Raw genomic sequence first — 14,274 nt, forward strand, 5'->3', positions numbered from 1 at the left:
CGCGGCGGGCAGCGGCCCAGGAGGCGCGTGGCGGCGCTCGGCCTCGCGGCGGCGGCGGCGGCAGCGGCCCAGCAGTTGGCGGCGAGCGCGTCTGCGCCTGCGCGGCGGGCCCCGCGCCCCTCCTCCCCCCCGGGCGCCCCCGGCGGCGTGTGAATGGCGGCCTCGGCGGCGGCAGCCTCGGCAGCAGCGGCCTCGGCCGCCTCTGGCAGCCCGGGCCCGGGCGAAGGCTCCGCTGGCGGCGAAAAGCGCTCCACCGCCTCTTCGGCCGCAGCCTCGGCCTCTGCCTCAGCCGCGGCGTCGTCGCCCGCGGGGGGCGGCGCCGAGGCGCTGGAGCTGCTGGAGCACTGCGGCGTGTGCAGAGAGCGCCTGCGACCCGAGAGGGAGCCCCGCCTGCTGCCCTGTTTGCACTCGGCCTGTAGTGCCTGCTTAGGGCCTGCGGCGCCCGCCGCCGCCAACAGCTCGGGGGACGGCGGGGCGGCGGGCGACGGCGCCGGTAAGTACGAAGTGATCGGGGCCACCCCTCCCCCTACTCTCTGCCTTTGATTCCGACTGGGTGCAGAGACGAGGATGCCACCTGGGCAAGAGGATGGGGGCCCGGACAGGGCACGGGGAATACTTTCTGGGTGCTGCATAGGAACGTGGTTTTGGGCTGGCCGTTGAGATGGGACATCTGACTAAAGTTGGAGAAAAGAAGGCTCGGGGAGGGGAGGGGCTGGCTCGCTGCGGGATAATGGTCGGGGGCCTACCCAGCACGGGGATGGGGGGGCCATAACCTGGGTGGGAACTTGTAATAGTCTCCCACATCCCTGCTTCTCGAAGTGGTGGACTGCCCCGTGTGCAAGCAACAGTGCTTCTCCAAAGACATCGTGGAGAATTATTTCATGCGTGATAGTGGCAGCAAGGCTGCCACCGACGCCCAGGATGCGAACCAGGTGCGTCCTATCTCAGCAACCACAAGGTTTCTGGGGAGGGAGCATCTGCGCAGGAGGAGCTTGGCACCAGCTCCAGGCTGTTACTCCACTTTCCCAAGGCTCTGGGTGGGCTGCCTAGGTTGGGTCAAGGGGCCAATCTTAATCTCGGGTTGTATTTTTTGGGATGTGAATGTGGATCTATCAAGTCGTCTTGCCTTCTCTGACCTTGCCTTTGTCTGGCAGTGCTGCACTAGCTGTGAGGATAATGCCCCAGCCACCAGCTACTGTGTGGAGTGCTCGGAGCCTCTGTGTGAGACCTGTGTAGAGGCGCACCAGCGGGTGAAGTACACCAAGGACCACACTGTGCGCTCTACTGGTACATGAGGCTGAGGGGGCCTGTTGTTCTCCCGTGTGTGCCCTCAGTTGCTTTTATAATGTTGGTTCCATCTGGTGGATGGGTCCTAGAGTTCTCTAGGGGGTGTTGCCCGCAGGGCCCGAGGGCAGAACTCCAAAAGCAGGAAAACTGGGGTTGTGGTGTGTAGTCTCTAGGGCCTAGGTGGGAGAGGGTGGGAAGGGGAGATAGCGGAGACCTTAATGTGCTGCAGGGAGGTACAAAGGGTTTGAGGAGGCTTATCGGAGTTCTCAGTCCTGGTGGTGAAGGGCTCAGCAGATGCAAACAGGGAAAGGCATGGTGTGAAGGGCCTACTGGGTTTGTGGTTTCCTGGCACACATCTGGTATAAGATGCTGCTAGGGAAAGTAGACTTTGTGGGTCCATGGCTTATAAGTGATGATGATTTTGGGAAGTGTTTTAGCTTTTGAGTTGGCAGAGACTTACCCAAAGTTTGGTTTGGCATTTCCAGCTTTTCACAGACACACGCTAGCTTTGGTTTGGAAAGGAGCTTGAGAGTCTTTTGAGTCTAGCCAAGTTTTGGGGCCAGAATCCTCCTATGAGTGGCCTTTTGGTAGCCATACTGTGATCCTTCCCATCCCAGAGGACAGCACTGGTGGAAGATAGTGGGAAGGTGCTGGCTGTGGGGCCTGAGGAGCCAGGAGGAATAGGCACAGGCTGCAGGGTGTCCTACATTCCAGACGTCCCAGGCAAAGGTCAGGGTGCAGGAATGAGTGGCATTGGGGAAGTCAGTTTCCCCAATGAGCCTTGATGCTACATATTTTGGATTTGGTTGGTATGTTGGACCGGTGTGTTTGATCAGTTTTCTAATGGGGAAACAGGCTTCGGAGGTTATTAATGTGTTGGTCTTTGGGTGGGATTATGCTGAGCACCAGGATTCTGCTCTAGAGGGGGTGTGACCACCATTCTGAGGGTCCTGGTTTGACATTTCATCTCTCCCAGTATGAGAACCTCTACAAGGTTTCCTCTGGGCCCTTGGATTGTAAGAGACGCTGGTGTTCTCTTGTCAGGGAAGAAGGAGGAAGTTAACCATGAAAGGAGGAGAAAAGGAATCCAGGGTGGTTTGTAGGCAGAATTCTGAGTGTGTCCACTTGGAGAAGTTTTCAGTAAAGGGAAACAGTGTGGGGAAGGGTTGTGTGTGGGGGTGGGGGGGGGGTTGGTCCTGGTTTTCCAGAGGCTGTTATCCTTACCCTTACATTATTGTCACCTCTAGAAGCTAGAAGAAAGGGATGTGTTTCTCAGCTACGTTGGGGCAGAGAATTCTGGGAGCAAGGAGTTGGGCTTGCAGGCCTGTGTTGTTCCCTGGCCACACCCTCTACATCTTCCCAATAAATGGCCCAGTGTCACAGAACAGGCAGGAAATGAGGCCCCAACTCAGTGTGCTTCCTGAGTTGTAGGGGGTGGTGAAGGGGAAGGTTCAGCCATATGATTCCCACTCCCCAGGGCCAGCCAAGTCTCGGGATGGTGAACGTACCGTCTATTGCAACGTACACAAGCATGAACCCCTTGTGCTGTTTTGTGAGAGCTGTGATACTCTCACCTGCCGAGACTGCCAGCTCAATGCCCACAAGGACCACCAGTGAGTCCCAAGGCATAGTGGTTGGGTGGGTGGGTGCCACCCCTTCCCTAGCTTAGTGCTCAGAAACACATCTGTCTGCTCTCAGGTACCAGTTCTTAGAGGATGCAGTGAGGAACCAGCGCAAGCTCCTGGCCTCACTGGTGAAGCGCCTTGGGGACAAACATGCAACATTGCAGAAGAGCACCAAGGAGGTTCGCAGCTCGTAAGTGTGGGTTCTCGGGCCGTGGGGGTGGCCGAGGGCAGCAAGACCCTACCTAGCCTGACCTGCTCTGTCCCCTAGGATCCGCCAGGTGTCTGACGTACAGAAGCGTGTGCAAGTGGATGTCAAGATGGCCATCCTGCAGATCATGAAGGAGTTGAATAAGCGGGGCCGTGTGCTGGTCAACGATGCCCAGGTAAGCCTTGTGCCAGTGAGAGGGTCCTTGAGCCCCCTCTGCTGATTGATGATGCTGTCTGGGGTGTTCTCTGCCTTCTCTGCTTACCTCATACACCTTCCATCTGCAGAAGGTGACTGAGGGGCAGCAGGAGCGCCTGGAGCGGCAGCACTGGACCATGACCAAGATCCAGAAGCACCAGGAGCACATTCTGCGCTTTGCCTCTTGGGCTCTAGAGAGTGACAACAACACAGCCCTTCTGCTTTCTAAGAAGTTGGTGTGTACTGCTGGGCTCCCGGCTAGTGGGTTCCAGGCAGGTGGTTCCCAATACTTGAAATCCCTATTTGTTGTTGGTGTGCTCATTCTTTCCTCCCTTTCACTCCCAACCAGATCTACTTCCAGCTGCACCGGGCCCTCAAGATGATTGTGGATCCCGTGGAGCCACATGGCGAGATGAAGTTTCAGTGGGACCTCAATGCCTGGACCAAGAGTGCCGAGGCCTTCGGTGGGTCCCCAGCTCTACCTTGCTCTGTTATTACCCCACGTGCTGCACCTACTTATGTTTCTCTCTTCTTTGTGCAGGCAAGATTGTGGCAGAGCGTCCTGGCACTAACTCAACAGGCCCTGCACCCATGGCCCCTCCAAGAGCCCCAGGGCCCTTGAGCAAGCAGGGCTCTGGCAGCAGCCAGGTGAACAGGAGAGAGGACCCAGGAAGGGGTGGGCAGGGAATGGGGCCCAGTAGCAGGAGAGAGGACCCAGGCAGGGGTGGGCAGGGAATGGGGTCCAGTAGGGTTCCTGTCCCACTGAGGCAGAGGGTTCTGCTTTGTTCACAGCCCATGGAGGTGCAGGAAGGCTATGGCTTTGGGTCAGGTGAGTGGGTCTGCCTAGTGGGTGGGGAGGGGCCCCAGTGCTGTTTCTACCCCAACCTGCCAGTCTTCTTTCTCCATTTTCTAAGGAGATGATCCCTACTCAAGTGCAGAGCCCCATGTGTCAGGTGTGAAACGGTAAGTATGGCACCTCCCCTGGGGGTGGAGGTGGATGGAGGGTGGGGGTGTACTCATGCCAGGTTGCTGCATCTACAGGTCCCGCTCAGGTGAGGGCGAGGTGAGCGGCCTTATGCGCAAGGTGCCACGAGTGAGCCTTGAACGCCTGGACCTGGACCTCACGGCTGACAGCCAGCCACCCGTCTTCAAGGTCTTCCCAGGCAGTACCACTGAGGACTACAACCTTATTGTTATTGAACGTGGCGCTGCCGCTGCAGCTACCGGCCAGCCAGGGACTGCGCCTGCAGGAACCCCTGGTGCCCCACCCCTGGCTGGCATGGCCATCGTCAAGGTAAGCCTGTCCCAAGGAACTAATAGCTGTGGGATGAAGCCTGTAGTCCAGGTCTGGACTCTGTTGAACACCCCTCATCACCACCTTGCAGGAGGAGGAGACAGAGGCTGCCATTGGAGCCCCTCCTACTGCCACTGAGGGCCCTGAGACCAAACCTGTGCTTATGGCTCTTGCGGAGGGTCCTGGTGCTGAGGGTCCCCGCCTGGCCTCACCTAGTGGCAGCACCAGCTCAGGGCTGGAGGTGGTGGCTCCTGAGGGTACCTCAGCCCCAGGTGGTGGCCCGGGAACCCTGGATGACAGTGCCACCATTTGCCGTGTCTGCCAGAAGCCAGGCGATCTGGTCATGTGCAACCAGTGTGAGTTTTGTTTCCACCTGGACTGTCACCTGCCGGCCCTGCAGGATGTACCAGGGTGAGTGTGAGGCTGGTGGGGGTCTAGTCTGGGTGTTGGGCTGTCTGGACAGGATCATGTGCAGACCCTTATTCTCTTCACCCTAGGGAGGAGTGGAGCTGCTCACTCTGCCATGTGCTCCCTGACCTGAAGGAGGAGGATGGCAGCCTCAGCCTGGATGGTGCAGACAGCACTGGTGTGGTGGCCAAGCTTTCACCAGCCAACCAGCGGGTGAGGGCTGGGGTTACTTAGGTGGGGTTACCCAGAGAGGCTTTATAGGTGCTTCCCAGAGCTGTGACATCCCTTATAATGTTTGTAGAAATGTGAGCGTGTACTGCTGGCCCTATTCTGTCATGAACCCTGCCGCCCCCTGCATCAGCTGGCTACCGACTCCACCTTCTCCCTGGTGAGTCCTAGGATGGGAAAGGGGAAAGGGGTGGTGACTGCCGGGTCTCGCCCTCAACCTGTGTATGTATATGTGTGTCTTTGTGTGTGTGTGATCTCTGCCTGCAGGACCAGCCCGGTGGCACCTTGGATCTGACCCTGATCCGTGCCCGCCTCCAGGAGAAGTTGTCACCTCCCTACAGCTCCCCACAGGAGTTTGCCCAGGATGTGGGCCGCATGTTCAAGCAATTCAACAAGTTAACTGAGGTGAGCCAGTGGAATGGAGAGGCCGTGGGCAGGGGGAGATGTGAAGGAAAGAACTAGGACCCATTCATCCACTGCATTCCTGCTTGGCCCAGGACAAGGCAGACGTGCAGTCCATCATCGGCCTGCAGCGCTTCTTCGAGACGCGCATGAACGAGGCCTTCGGTGACACCAAGTTCTCTGCTGTGCTGGTGGAGCCCCCGCCGATGAGCCTGCCTGGTGCTGGCCTGAGTTCCCAGGAGCTGTCTGGCGGCCCTGGTGATGGCCCCTGAGGCCGGAGCCCCCATGGTCAGCCCAGCCTGGCTCTGTTCTCTGTCCTGTCACCCCATCCCCACTCCCCTGGTGGCCTGACTCCCACTCCCTGGTGGCCCCATCCCCCAGTTCCTCACGATACGGTTTTTACTTCTGTGGATTTAATAAAAACTTCACCAGTTCCTCAGGCCTTGGCTGGTTGGGGGGCTGTGGTCCTGGGGCCTGGTTTATTGACTGTATCTACTAGTCAGCCTTATCAAGCACTGGTGGCACAAGGGAGGGGAGGGTCTTGTCCCCCACCTATCCAAGCCCATGTGTATGGATGCGTAGGGAGTGGGGAAGATTGCCTCCTTGCCCTTTCTGGGTATGGGGAGGGTCACCCAGGGCAAAGGATGTACACACTAGAGGCTTGTTGGGTACCCTGTGGGATACCAGGGAGGTGTGACCTGCAGCCCTGTGTAGGCAGGGTTAGCCCCAGGTGTAGCACAGCCACTCTACTGAATGCTTCCTAAATTTTGGTGCTGTAGCTGTTTCTCATCTTCAGAAGGTCCCACAGTGAACTGAGACCTTCCAGATGTGATTTTTTTCCCTGTCTCCCTTTGCTGGGTCCACTTAACATTATCATTCATCTCTGTGTTATGATTTAGTTACTCTACAGTCTAGCCTGTGTGAATCCCAAGGCCACCCCCTTGCCTCTATTGTTTGGTCTGCACTGTTGTCATTAAACCATCACTGGACCAAACAGTGTTGGGCACTACAGCCTGGCGGAGGCCTGGACTCTCAAGATCCTACCAGCATCTGGGCAGTCCAGTATCTTGGGAGAGGTGATGGAGAAGGGCCCACAGCTCACCTGAAGCTCCCAACTCCTGAAAATCCCAGGTGGACTTTGCTTGTCCACCCCTGCCCCAAACCGCCACCCTTAGCTTTGTACCAAGTGCCTCTTGCCTTAGTGATACCTGTCCTCCCAGGGACCCCAGCCTGGTCCCACATCAGGCCAAAAGTCACATGGGCCTACAGACTAGTGTCAAATTTCTTTTATTACAGAGGGGTTATGGTAAAAGATCCTGGGCATCCACTGGTTATCTTGGAGTGGCAGGGGGCACTCAGTCCCTCCGCAGGTTCTTAAGCCGTTCCTCGAGGTCTGCATCAGCATCAGCTAGGGCTGAGGCCGCGGCCTCTGCTTTTTTCCCACCAGCAGCCACACTAAGCGAGCCCCCAGTTGAGGGGAGGTCTGCAGAGAAAGGGGGGGTTTGAGCAGGTGGGGTCAGGCTGAGTGGGAAACGCAGTGGAGGGGAGTAATGCAGGGAAAGGGAGGGCTTGGGGCTGTGGCTGGGCCTTGGGTGGGAAATGGGGCCCAGGATTTGGAGCACTCACTTGACAGCTCATCTGTTAGGCTAAGTCCCAGCTCATCCAGGACCTGGGACACAACAGCATCACTAGGGAAGAGATATAACTCAATGAGGGCTATGCACTCCGTGAGGGCCAGGCAAACATCTCTACCCTCCCATCCAGTTTCCCCATACCTCTCCTCTTCATCTTCCTCATCACCCATGGCATCATCAATGGCATCATTCATCATCTCCTCCTTCATATCCATGATCTCTGCCTGCCGCTCAAACTCCATCATGATCTTCTGGATCTGGGGCAACTTCAGCTGGAAGTGACAGGAGTGTGAGTGTGGTCCCCATGGGTCGTGGGAGTGGGAAGGGCGATTGGGAAAAGCGCACCTGTCTGTTCATGGTGCCCATGGCCTTGGTGACACCCTTCATGGCTTGTGCCATCGAGTTGTTGGACTTGAGTGTCTGGATCTTGAGGGACACAGCCTGGATGTTGGCCCGCATCAATACAAACTTGCGCACATAGCGCCGGGTGCGCACCAAGTCTTTTGCCATGATGCGAACAGCATCCTGCAGAGTAGAGAAGGGTTATCAAGGACACAGGAATGAGATTATCCTACACTTCTTGACACCCCATTAGTTGGCTGTCCCTCCCCACCACCCCAATTTGCAATTCCACTCGAAGTTTCCAGAGACTGTGGCTAACCCAATGGTCACTGGTCCCTCCCTCCTTCTGACCTAACCCTCCTCTGCTTCTTGGGCTCCTTTGTAAGGTCCTCCTGACTTCTCTTGATCTGTAAATGATAAAGGCTCCAGGCTCACTCCTTAGGGTTCCTTTTCCCTCCATGTTTTCAGTCATTCTTTTGACTTACAACAGCCATTCTTCAATTTTTATTCCCAGCCTAGACAATCTGTCTCTTCCTCCACCTGATACAAACTCATACCTCAGACTATCCAGAATCACATACAAACCTATCTGAGGCTCAGCTTTTGATTTCCTCTCCAAACATTTGTCTTGCCCATCCCAAGAAATGGTATCTTCTCTGCCTACCTGTTCAGGCCAAAACCCTCTCACCCATCAAAGGCTGTGTTCCTTCATGCTCTCCCTACTGGGTTTTTTTTTTTTTTTTTTTTTTTTGAGATGGAGTCTTGCTTTGTTGCCTAGGCTGGAGTGCAGTGGCACAATCTTGGCTCACTGCAACCTGTGCCTCCCAGGCTCAAGCAATTCTTCTGCCTCAGCCTCTCCAATAGCTGGGATAACAAGCATGCACCACCATGCCCGGCTAATTTTTGGTAGAGCAGGGTTTTGCCATGTTGGCCAGGCTGCTCTCGAACTCCTGACCTCAGGTGATCCACCCACTTCAGCCTCCCAAAGTGCTGGGATTACAGGCGTGAGCCACCATGCCGGGCCAGCTTATCCTTACAGTTAACCGGTTTTTTTTGTTGTTGTTGAGACAGAGTCTCGCTCTGTCGCCCAGGCTGGAGTGCAGTGGCATGATCTTGGCTCACTGTAACCTCCGCCTCCTGGGTTCAAGAGATTGTCCTGCCTCAGCCCTGCTGAGTAGCTGGGATTACAGGCGTGCGCCACCACGCCCGGCTAGTTTTTTGTATTTTCAGTAGAGACGGGGTTACACCATGTTGGTCAGGCTGGTCTCGAAGTCCTGACCTCAGGTGATCCAACCACCTCGGCCTCCCAAAGTGCTGGGATTACAGGTCTCTGAGCTACGGTGCCCGGCCCTGTAATCCCTAACCTTTCAATTTAGCTCCACTTTGGCCCACAATTCTGAATTGTCTGGTCCATGCACAACTCTTTTTTTTTTTTTTGAGACGGAGTCTTGCTCTGTCGCCCAGGCTGGAGTGCAGTGGCGCGATCTCGGCTCACTGCAAGCTCCGCCTCCCGGGTTCACGCCATTCTCCTGCCTCAGCCTCTCCGAGTAGCTGGGACTACAGGCGCCCGCCACCACGCCCGGCTAATTTTTTGTATTTTTTAATAGAGACGGGGTTTCACCGTGGTCTCGATCTCCTGACCTCGTGATCCGCCCGCCTCGGCCTCCCAAAGTGCTGGGATTACAGGCGTGAGCCACCGCGCCCGGCCACCATGCACAACTCTTGAAGCTCACCTGTCATCTCCCATTTTGTCGAGGCTCTCTTTTAACATTTGCTGCTCTGTCTGCTTGACACATTCCCTGCCCAGATCTGTAGGCTCACTCTCATCACTCAAGCCTTGGATCTCATATCAGTTCCTTGGAGGCAGCCTTCCACACCCCAAACTAGGGAAGCCCTGCTGACCTTTCACTCCACTCGTTTTGCTGAAAGCACCTGTGTTTGGTGTCTGGTCTCTTGTTCACTGCTGTTACAGCCGTACCTGATTGACAGCAACCTGCCCCTGACCACCCACACTCACCATCTGGCCTTGCTTGGCCATCTTCTTAATGTCTGCAATGATTTTCTTCTCCTGGGTCTCTAGTTTCTGTCGCTCGCGGTCCAGCTCCCGCATGGCACGGTTCAGGGCCCTCTGGTTCTGCCGCAGTAGCTCCTCTGGCGTCTTCCGGCGCCCGAACAACAGGTCCATGGTGGTAGAAGCTCACTGGCAGGCCTGAGACAGATGTGAGGCCCAATTGTAGGGCATGGGGCCCAGAAGGAGGGCAAGAAGCAGAACAGGGTCAAGGGAGCCTTGCCAAATGGGAAGGGGCTAACGAAGACTGGAAGCAGGAATGAGGGGCCAAAAGGGAGCAGCTGAGAACACTGGGATTGTCCCGGGGACACATAAAGGGGGACAGATAGACCTGAAAATTATCCAAGTGCTGGCCCAAGCCCCTCCTTCATCGCCATGCCCCCACAGAAGTTACGGCTTGCAAGTTCAGCTTCCCTCTCCAGACCCATGGGTGAGGCCCTGAAGTCCTTGATACGACTGAGAGCGGGGTGCGACGCGAGTCGGCGCACTGGTGTTTTGGGGACCGTGAGCACCGAGGACAGGGCAATTGTGGGGGTTCTGATAGAGGAGGACAGGATGGGCGGAAACCCTAAGTACCAAGAATTGGTGAATGTGGGGCTGTGAAGCTCAGGAGAAGGCATTAGGATTTGGGGACCCTGAATGCTGAGGGAGACGGTTGGGGGCGCTGGGGCATCCTGTACACCGAGGACGGGATGATGGAGATTGGGTCGCACTATACACCGAGGACAGAGAGTCAGTGGGCCCGGCACCAAAGCAAGGTGGTGTTGGAGACCTCGATGTTGACGACAGGGTCCCAGGGAGAAGCGAGGCACCGGACACCCGGGCGAGTAAAAGGCCTCGTACGCTGCCGCCCGCACGCCCGCCCGGGATCCACGGTCCAGCAGGGGCCACTCACCGGAGCTGGGACGGACACCCGCTTCCGCTTCCGGGTCACGCTTCTCTTTCTGGGATCCCCGACTTGCCCACCAACTAAGGCCCCTCGGTCCTGTCGCTTCCGCCGCCGTTTCCGGATTAAACAACGTGACGTAACATGCCCCGCCCGCACCCGGAAGGTTGGGAAGCTCCAGGAGCGCGCGTGCGCACGTGCCCTGGAATGGGCCAGCGCCGAGCGCATGCGCAACAGTTCTCGTTTCCTCTGCGCGTCGGAGTGTTTCATGTTTGAGTCCCGCCCGAGTGACCGAAGCCAGTACCGGAGTGGGCGCTTTCCACCCAACCTCCACTTGAGGACCCAGCTTATTCGTGAGACCCTGACTTCTGCCTGAGGCCTCAGATAGAAGGAACCTCAGGAGGCTCCTCCTCCTCGGTGGGCCCACCCACACAAGAAAGGGGCAAACCTAGAGATGGCTTGTTTCTTCCACTGTGTTGGCCTCTTGGCCAGGAAGCCAGAGGTCACTGGATCCTGCCTACGCTTCTCATCCTAGACTAGGCTTCATCCCAACCAACCCCAGGCTCAGGCCTGGTATCCCCACCAACTTGAGAGCTGCCCCAGGCACTGGGCAGCCTGTTGTAGGGTGCTCCAATGCCACCTGTAAGCACACCTTCCACCACCCCAGCTTTGCAGGCCCTACTGGACCTCAGCTGCCCCTCCCACCTCATAGAAGTAAGAAGCAGAGGCCATGCAGTAACATTCCCCTTTAATAGCCTGGTGGGACCTCCAGAGGTGGAGGGGTGGGTTGCCTGGGCCCAGCCACCCAGGCCCCTTGCCCACCCACTCCGCAGCCCAGAGTGGGGGCTGAACAAGCACCCAGCAGGGGGGCTAGACAAGCCAATTCATTTCCTATCGCTGAGTGGGTCGGGGGAGGCAGCGCCGACCTTAATCACATGGTGGTAAAAAAAAAAAAAAAAATAACTAGGGGCAGGTGGCAGGAAGGGGAGGCAAGGCCAAGGCAGGGGATTCCCCCACCGGCCGCCCCCCAAACCCTTACCGATGGCCCCCAATAAATATTTGCAGGGGATGCCAGGGCTTGTGGCCATGGCGGGGGTGGGTATGCGCTAACCCTATTTCAGGCAGCGCTCGAAGTAGGTGGAGCCGATGTAGCCACCCCGCATGGAGCGCTGCACGTTCTGCTCAAACAGCCGCCGGTTGTTCTGCAGGACCTCTGCGGCCTCCTTGTTCAGTGGGTCCTCAGGGTTGGGCTCCTGTGGCCAGTATAGGTCGGGGGGTCAACAGGCCAGAGGGACAGAAGGCCAATCTCCCCAGACCCAACCACCTATTCCTACTCACCAAGAAGAGATACTGCAGGCCATAAATTATGGAGTTTATCGTAAGGACTGGCTTCCAGTCCTCTCTGTGGACAGAGAGCATCAGAGTCAGGGCTTGTTGAGTGGGAGACTGCCACAGGCCTCTCTGGTATTGGGCAGGTCAGATCCAGGGCATAGGAGAGTGAGCATGTGAGAGGCTGGGAGGGAGGGTGTGGAGCAGGACAGGCCAGGGAGAAAACCAAGGTCAGGCCATGAGGAAGATGACTGGGAAATGAAGAAACCACAGACAACAAAGGGGTGGGAAGGGACAGAGTCTGATGTAGTGCCCACAAGACCATGAGGGAGGCCTGGCAGGCAGGGCTGGGAGGGCCGTAGAGGGCCAGTGCCCTCACCTGAGGATGTTAAGGCAGACGTTGCCCTCGAGGTCAATGTTGGGGTGATAGACCATTGTCTCACACTTCACCTTGGGGGGATCATGCGGGTAACCCTGGCCCACCTGGTTCCAGGAAAAGAAAGGAGAGATGGGTAGGTGGCTGGAAGGGCCTCAGCTGCTGCCTCCTCAGTCCAGGGAGCCATCCCTGCCCACCTGGGACTCACCTTAAAACTGAACACAAACTTCCCACTCTTATAGAAGCCCTGGGAGGAAAAGGGGGAGAAGAAAATTTTAGGGTTCCATCCTGTGGGGCCCGATGGGCAGAACATGTCTCCCTCCTCTCAATGGGGACACCCTTGGTTTGCTCCTGGGAATTCAGCCATATGCACCCTCACCTCATCAGGACAGATGACCAGCTTGAAGTTGAGGAGGTCGTCTGGATCTGAGAAGCTGATATCACACGTCTTGGGCAGGTTCAGCTCGTTTATGTCTGGGTTTGGGCAGCAGAGAGTGGGGGACAGAAAGAGGGAGGGGAAGAGAGAGAGAGGGAGCCAGCAGGACACTTAGGGCAGGTGTTTGTTAGCAGTGCCCCCATGGTCTCCTCCTGGACCCCCAGGCCTCTCTCCTGGGCTGTGCTCCACACCTCCAGCCCTCTCCCTGCTCCCCAGCTTGGCTCTTGTGGACACACAGCATACCCTAAACATGCATGTTCAGTTGTGTATGCATGTCCCAACTCCTGGCCCAGGGTAACCCCCAACATTTCTGTATCCACAGCTCCCAAATGCCCCCATTCCCAAACATCCTCTGACTGACTTAAACCCCAGGCTCCCCATCAATGACCTCCACTCTCCAGTATCTACCTGTTCACCCAAACTCAAAGATCCTGCCCACCCCCACCAACCCTCAGTCTTCACTGTCCTTCCTCTTCTCTGTCTCTTAGACCCAGCTTCCCATCTGACCCCCACACTCTCAAGTCCCCAACCCCCACCACCCTACCCCACCCCCTCTGACTCTGAGGTTCACAGCACAATAGCCTAAATTTCCCCTCACCCCTGTCTCCAATTCCTGGTACTCATTAACCTTCCTTCCTCCACTTGTCACCCCAAACCCCAAATTGCTGTGACTCTCAGGCAGGCCCATGAGTCTCTGGTCCTCCAACCTACTTCACCCGTTTGACTATGAGATTCCCAGAGACCCCAGCATAATACACTAAATCCTCTTCCACTCATATCTCCAACCCCTGGCCTCTACTATCCCTCTCTTCTCCGCCTGTCACCCCAAACCCAAGTTCCCGTCTAACCCCCAGACTCTCGAGTCCCCAGTTCCTCCACTCCACTGCCTGACTCTGAGATTCCGATTCCCTAGTAGCAGACACCAGGCCTTCCTAATATCCTAAACCACCACATACCGGGCCCCTATCTCTGACCCCCTCCCCGTGACTGCATGATCCCAACCCTCAAGACTTGACCTCCGACCCCCCCCTACACTCGGGGCCCTCCACCTCTGACCCTCAGCAATCGCATTACCCCTTCCTGACTCCCACATCACCCTGCCTCGGGCCCTGACCTCCGACCTCCGGCTCCAACCCCATCCCCTGACCCCCTACCCTTCTGGATCCGCAGCTGCGCCGCCGACGCCTTCTTGCTGCTGCCCTTGGTGCCGCCCGCCGACTCCTCCTCCTTCTTCTGCTGCTTCAGCGAGAACAGCTTGATCATCCTGCCGCCGCCGCCGCCGCTGCCGCCGCCGCGGGGCCCGGGACCCCGGCCACCCGGCCCCCCGCCGCCGCCCGCGTCGCCTCCGCTCCTCGGACCCGCAGCTGCGGCCTCCTCCGCTGCTGCCGCCACCCGCCCGGCCTGCCGCGCCGCTCCGCTCCTCTCCGCGCCCACCGCGCGGCCCGCCTCGGCTCCCGTAGTCCGGCTCCGGCCTGGCCCAGCGCCTCGGGCTCGCTCGGCAGCGCTCGGCCAAATTCGGCTGTTATCGGGCCCGCCCGGCCCCGCCCCCACTGCCC

General features: G+C 57.5%; 3 protein-coding genes across 4 annotated transcripts; 1 reads left to right on the top strand and 2 right to left on the bottom strand.

The window, feature by feature from the left end:
* TRIM28 (tripartite motif containing 28) lies at positions 1-6,082 on the top strand. Its single transcript, XM_032171349.2, has 17 exons — positions 1-493; positions 820-932; positions 1,155-1,287; positions 2,765-2,900; positions 2,986-3,102; positions 3,181-3,295; positions 3,405-3,551; positions 3,665-3,779; positions 3,857-3,963; positions 4,108-4,144; positions 4,230-4,278; positions 4,357-4,609; positions 4,701-5,020; positions 5,107-5,230; positions 5,319-5,405; positions 5,513-5,650; positions 5,743-6,082. The coding sequence occupies exons 1-17, from the start codon at positions 154-156 to the stop codon at positions 5,917-5,919; spliced, it is 2,508 nt and encodes an 835-aa protein (XP_032027240.1). The 5' UTR covers positions 1-153; the 3' UTR covers positions 5,920-6,082.
* An 836-nt stretch (positions 6,083-6,918) lies between these two features.
* On the bottom strand, positions 6,919-11,220 carry CHMP2A (charged multivesicular body protein 2A). 2 transcript variants are annotated; one of them, XM_032171448.2, is made up of 6 exons: positions 10,587-11,220; positions 9,641-9,832; positions 7,627-7,806; positions 7,423-7,553; positions 7,274-7,335; positions 6,919-7,130 (listed from the first exon to the last, which is right to left on the bottom strand). In XM_032171448.2, the coding sequence occupies exons 2-6, from the start codon at positions 9,806-9,808 to the stop codon at positions 7,003-7,005; spliced, it is 669 nt and encodes a 222-aa protein (XP_032027339.1). In that variant the 5' UTR covers positions 9,809-9,832; positions 10,587-11,220; the 3' UTR covers positions 6,919-7,002. The 2 variants fall into 2 exon arrangements, with proteins under 2 accessions (XP_032027339.1, XP_032027340.1); XM_032171449.2 differs by having other exon boundaries at positions 10,464-11,220.
* An 88-nt stretch (positions 11,221-11,308) lies between these two features.
* Positions 11,309-14,247, bottom strand: UBE2M (ubiquitin conjugating enzyme E2 M). The gene is made up of 6 exons (XM_032171460.2): positions 13,873-14,247; positions 12,662-12,756; positions 12,491-12,529; positions 12,286-12,389; positions 11,916-11,979; positions 11,309-11,830 (listed from the first exon to the last, which is right to left on the bottom strand). Exons 1-6 carry the CDS (start codon positions 13,979-13,981, stop codon positions 11,690-11,692), a joined length of 552 nt encoding a protein of 183 aa, XP_032027351.1. The 5' UTR covers positions 13,982-14,247; the 3' UTR covers positions 11,309-11,689.
* Between the last annotated feature and the right edge of the window lie 27 nt (positions 14,248-14,274).

The sequence above is a fragment of the Hylobates moloch genome, unplaced genomic scaffold (genome assembly GCF_009828535.3).
Source record: "Hylobates moloch isolate HMO894 unplaced genomic scaffold, HMol_V3 SCAFFOLD_12, whole genome shotgun sequence".
Taxonomy (NCBI): domain Eukaryota; kingdom Metazoa; phylum Chordata; class Mammalia; order Primates; family Hylobatidae; genus Hylobates; species Hylobates moloch.

Coding starts and splice junctions, on each gene's coding strand:
- TRIM28 (XM_032171349.2), top strand. CDS start 154: ATGGCGGCCTCGGCGGCGGCAGCCTCGGCAGCAGCGGCCTCGGCCGCC. Junction 2,901..2,985: donor AATGCCCACAAGGACCACCA/GTGAGTCCCAAG, acceptor GTCTGCTCTCAG/GTACCAGTTCTTAGAGGATG. Junction 3,780..3,856: donor CAAGAGTGCCGAGGCCTTCG/GTGGGTCCCCAG, acceptor TTCTTTGTGCAG/GCAAGATTGTGGCAGAGCGT.
- CHMP2A (XM_032171448.2), bottom strand. CDS start 9,808: ATGGACCTGTTGTTCGGGCGCCGGAAGACGCCAGAGGAGCTACTGCGG. Junction 7,807..9,640: donor TGGCCAAGCAAGGCCAGATG/GTGAGTGTGGGT, acceptor TCTACTCTGCAG/GATGCTGTTCGCATCATGGC. Junction 7,554..7,626: donor TGGGCACCATGAACAGACAG/GTGCGCTTTTCC, acceptor TGTCACTTCCAG/CTGAAGTTGCCCCAGATCCA.
- UBE2M (XM_032171460.2), bottom strand. CDS start 13,981: ATGATCAAGCTGTTCTCGCTGAAGCAGCAGAAGAAGGAGGAGGAGTCG. Junction 12,390..12,490: donor AGTTTGTGTTCAGTTTTAAG/GTGAGTCCCAGG, acceptor TCCTGGAACCAG/GTGGGCCAGGGTTACCCGCA. Junction 11,831..11,915: donor GCCTGCAGTATCTCTTCTTG/GTGAGTAGGAAT, acceptor TACTGGCCACAG/GAGCCCAACCCTGAGGACCC.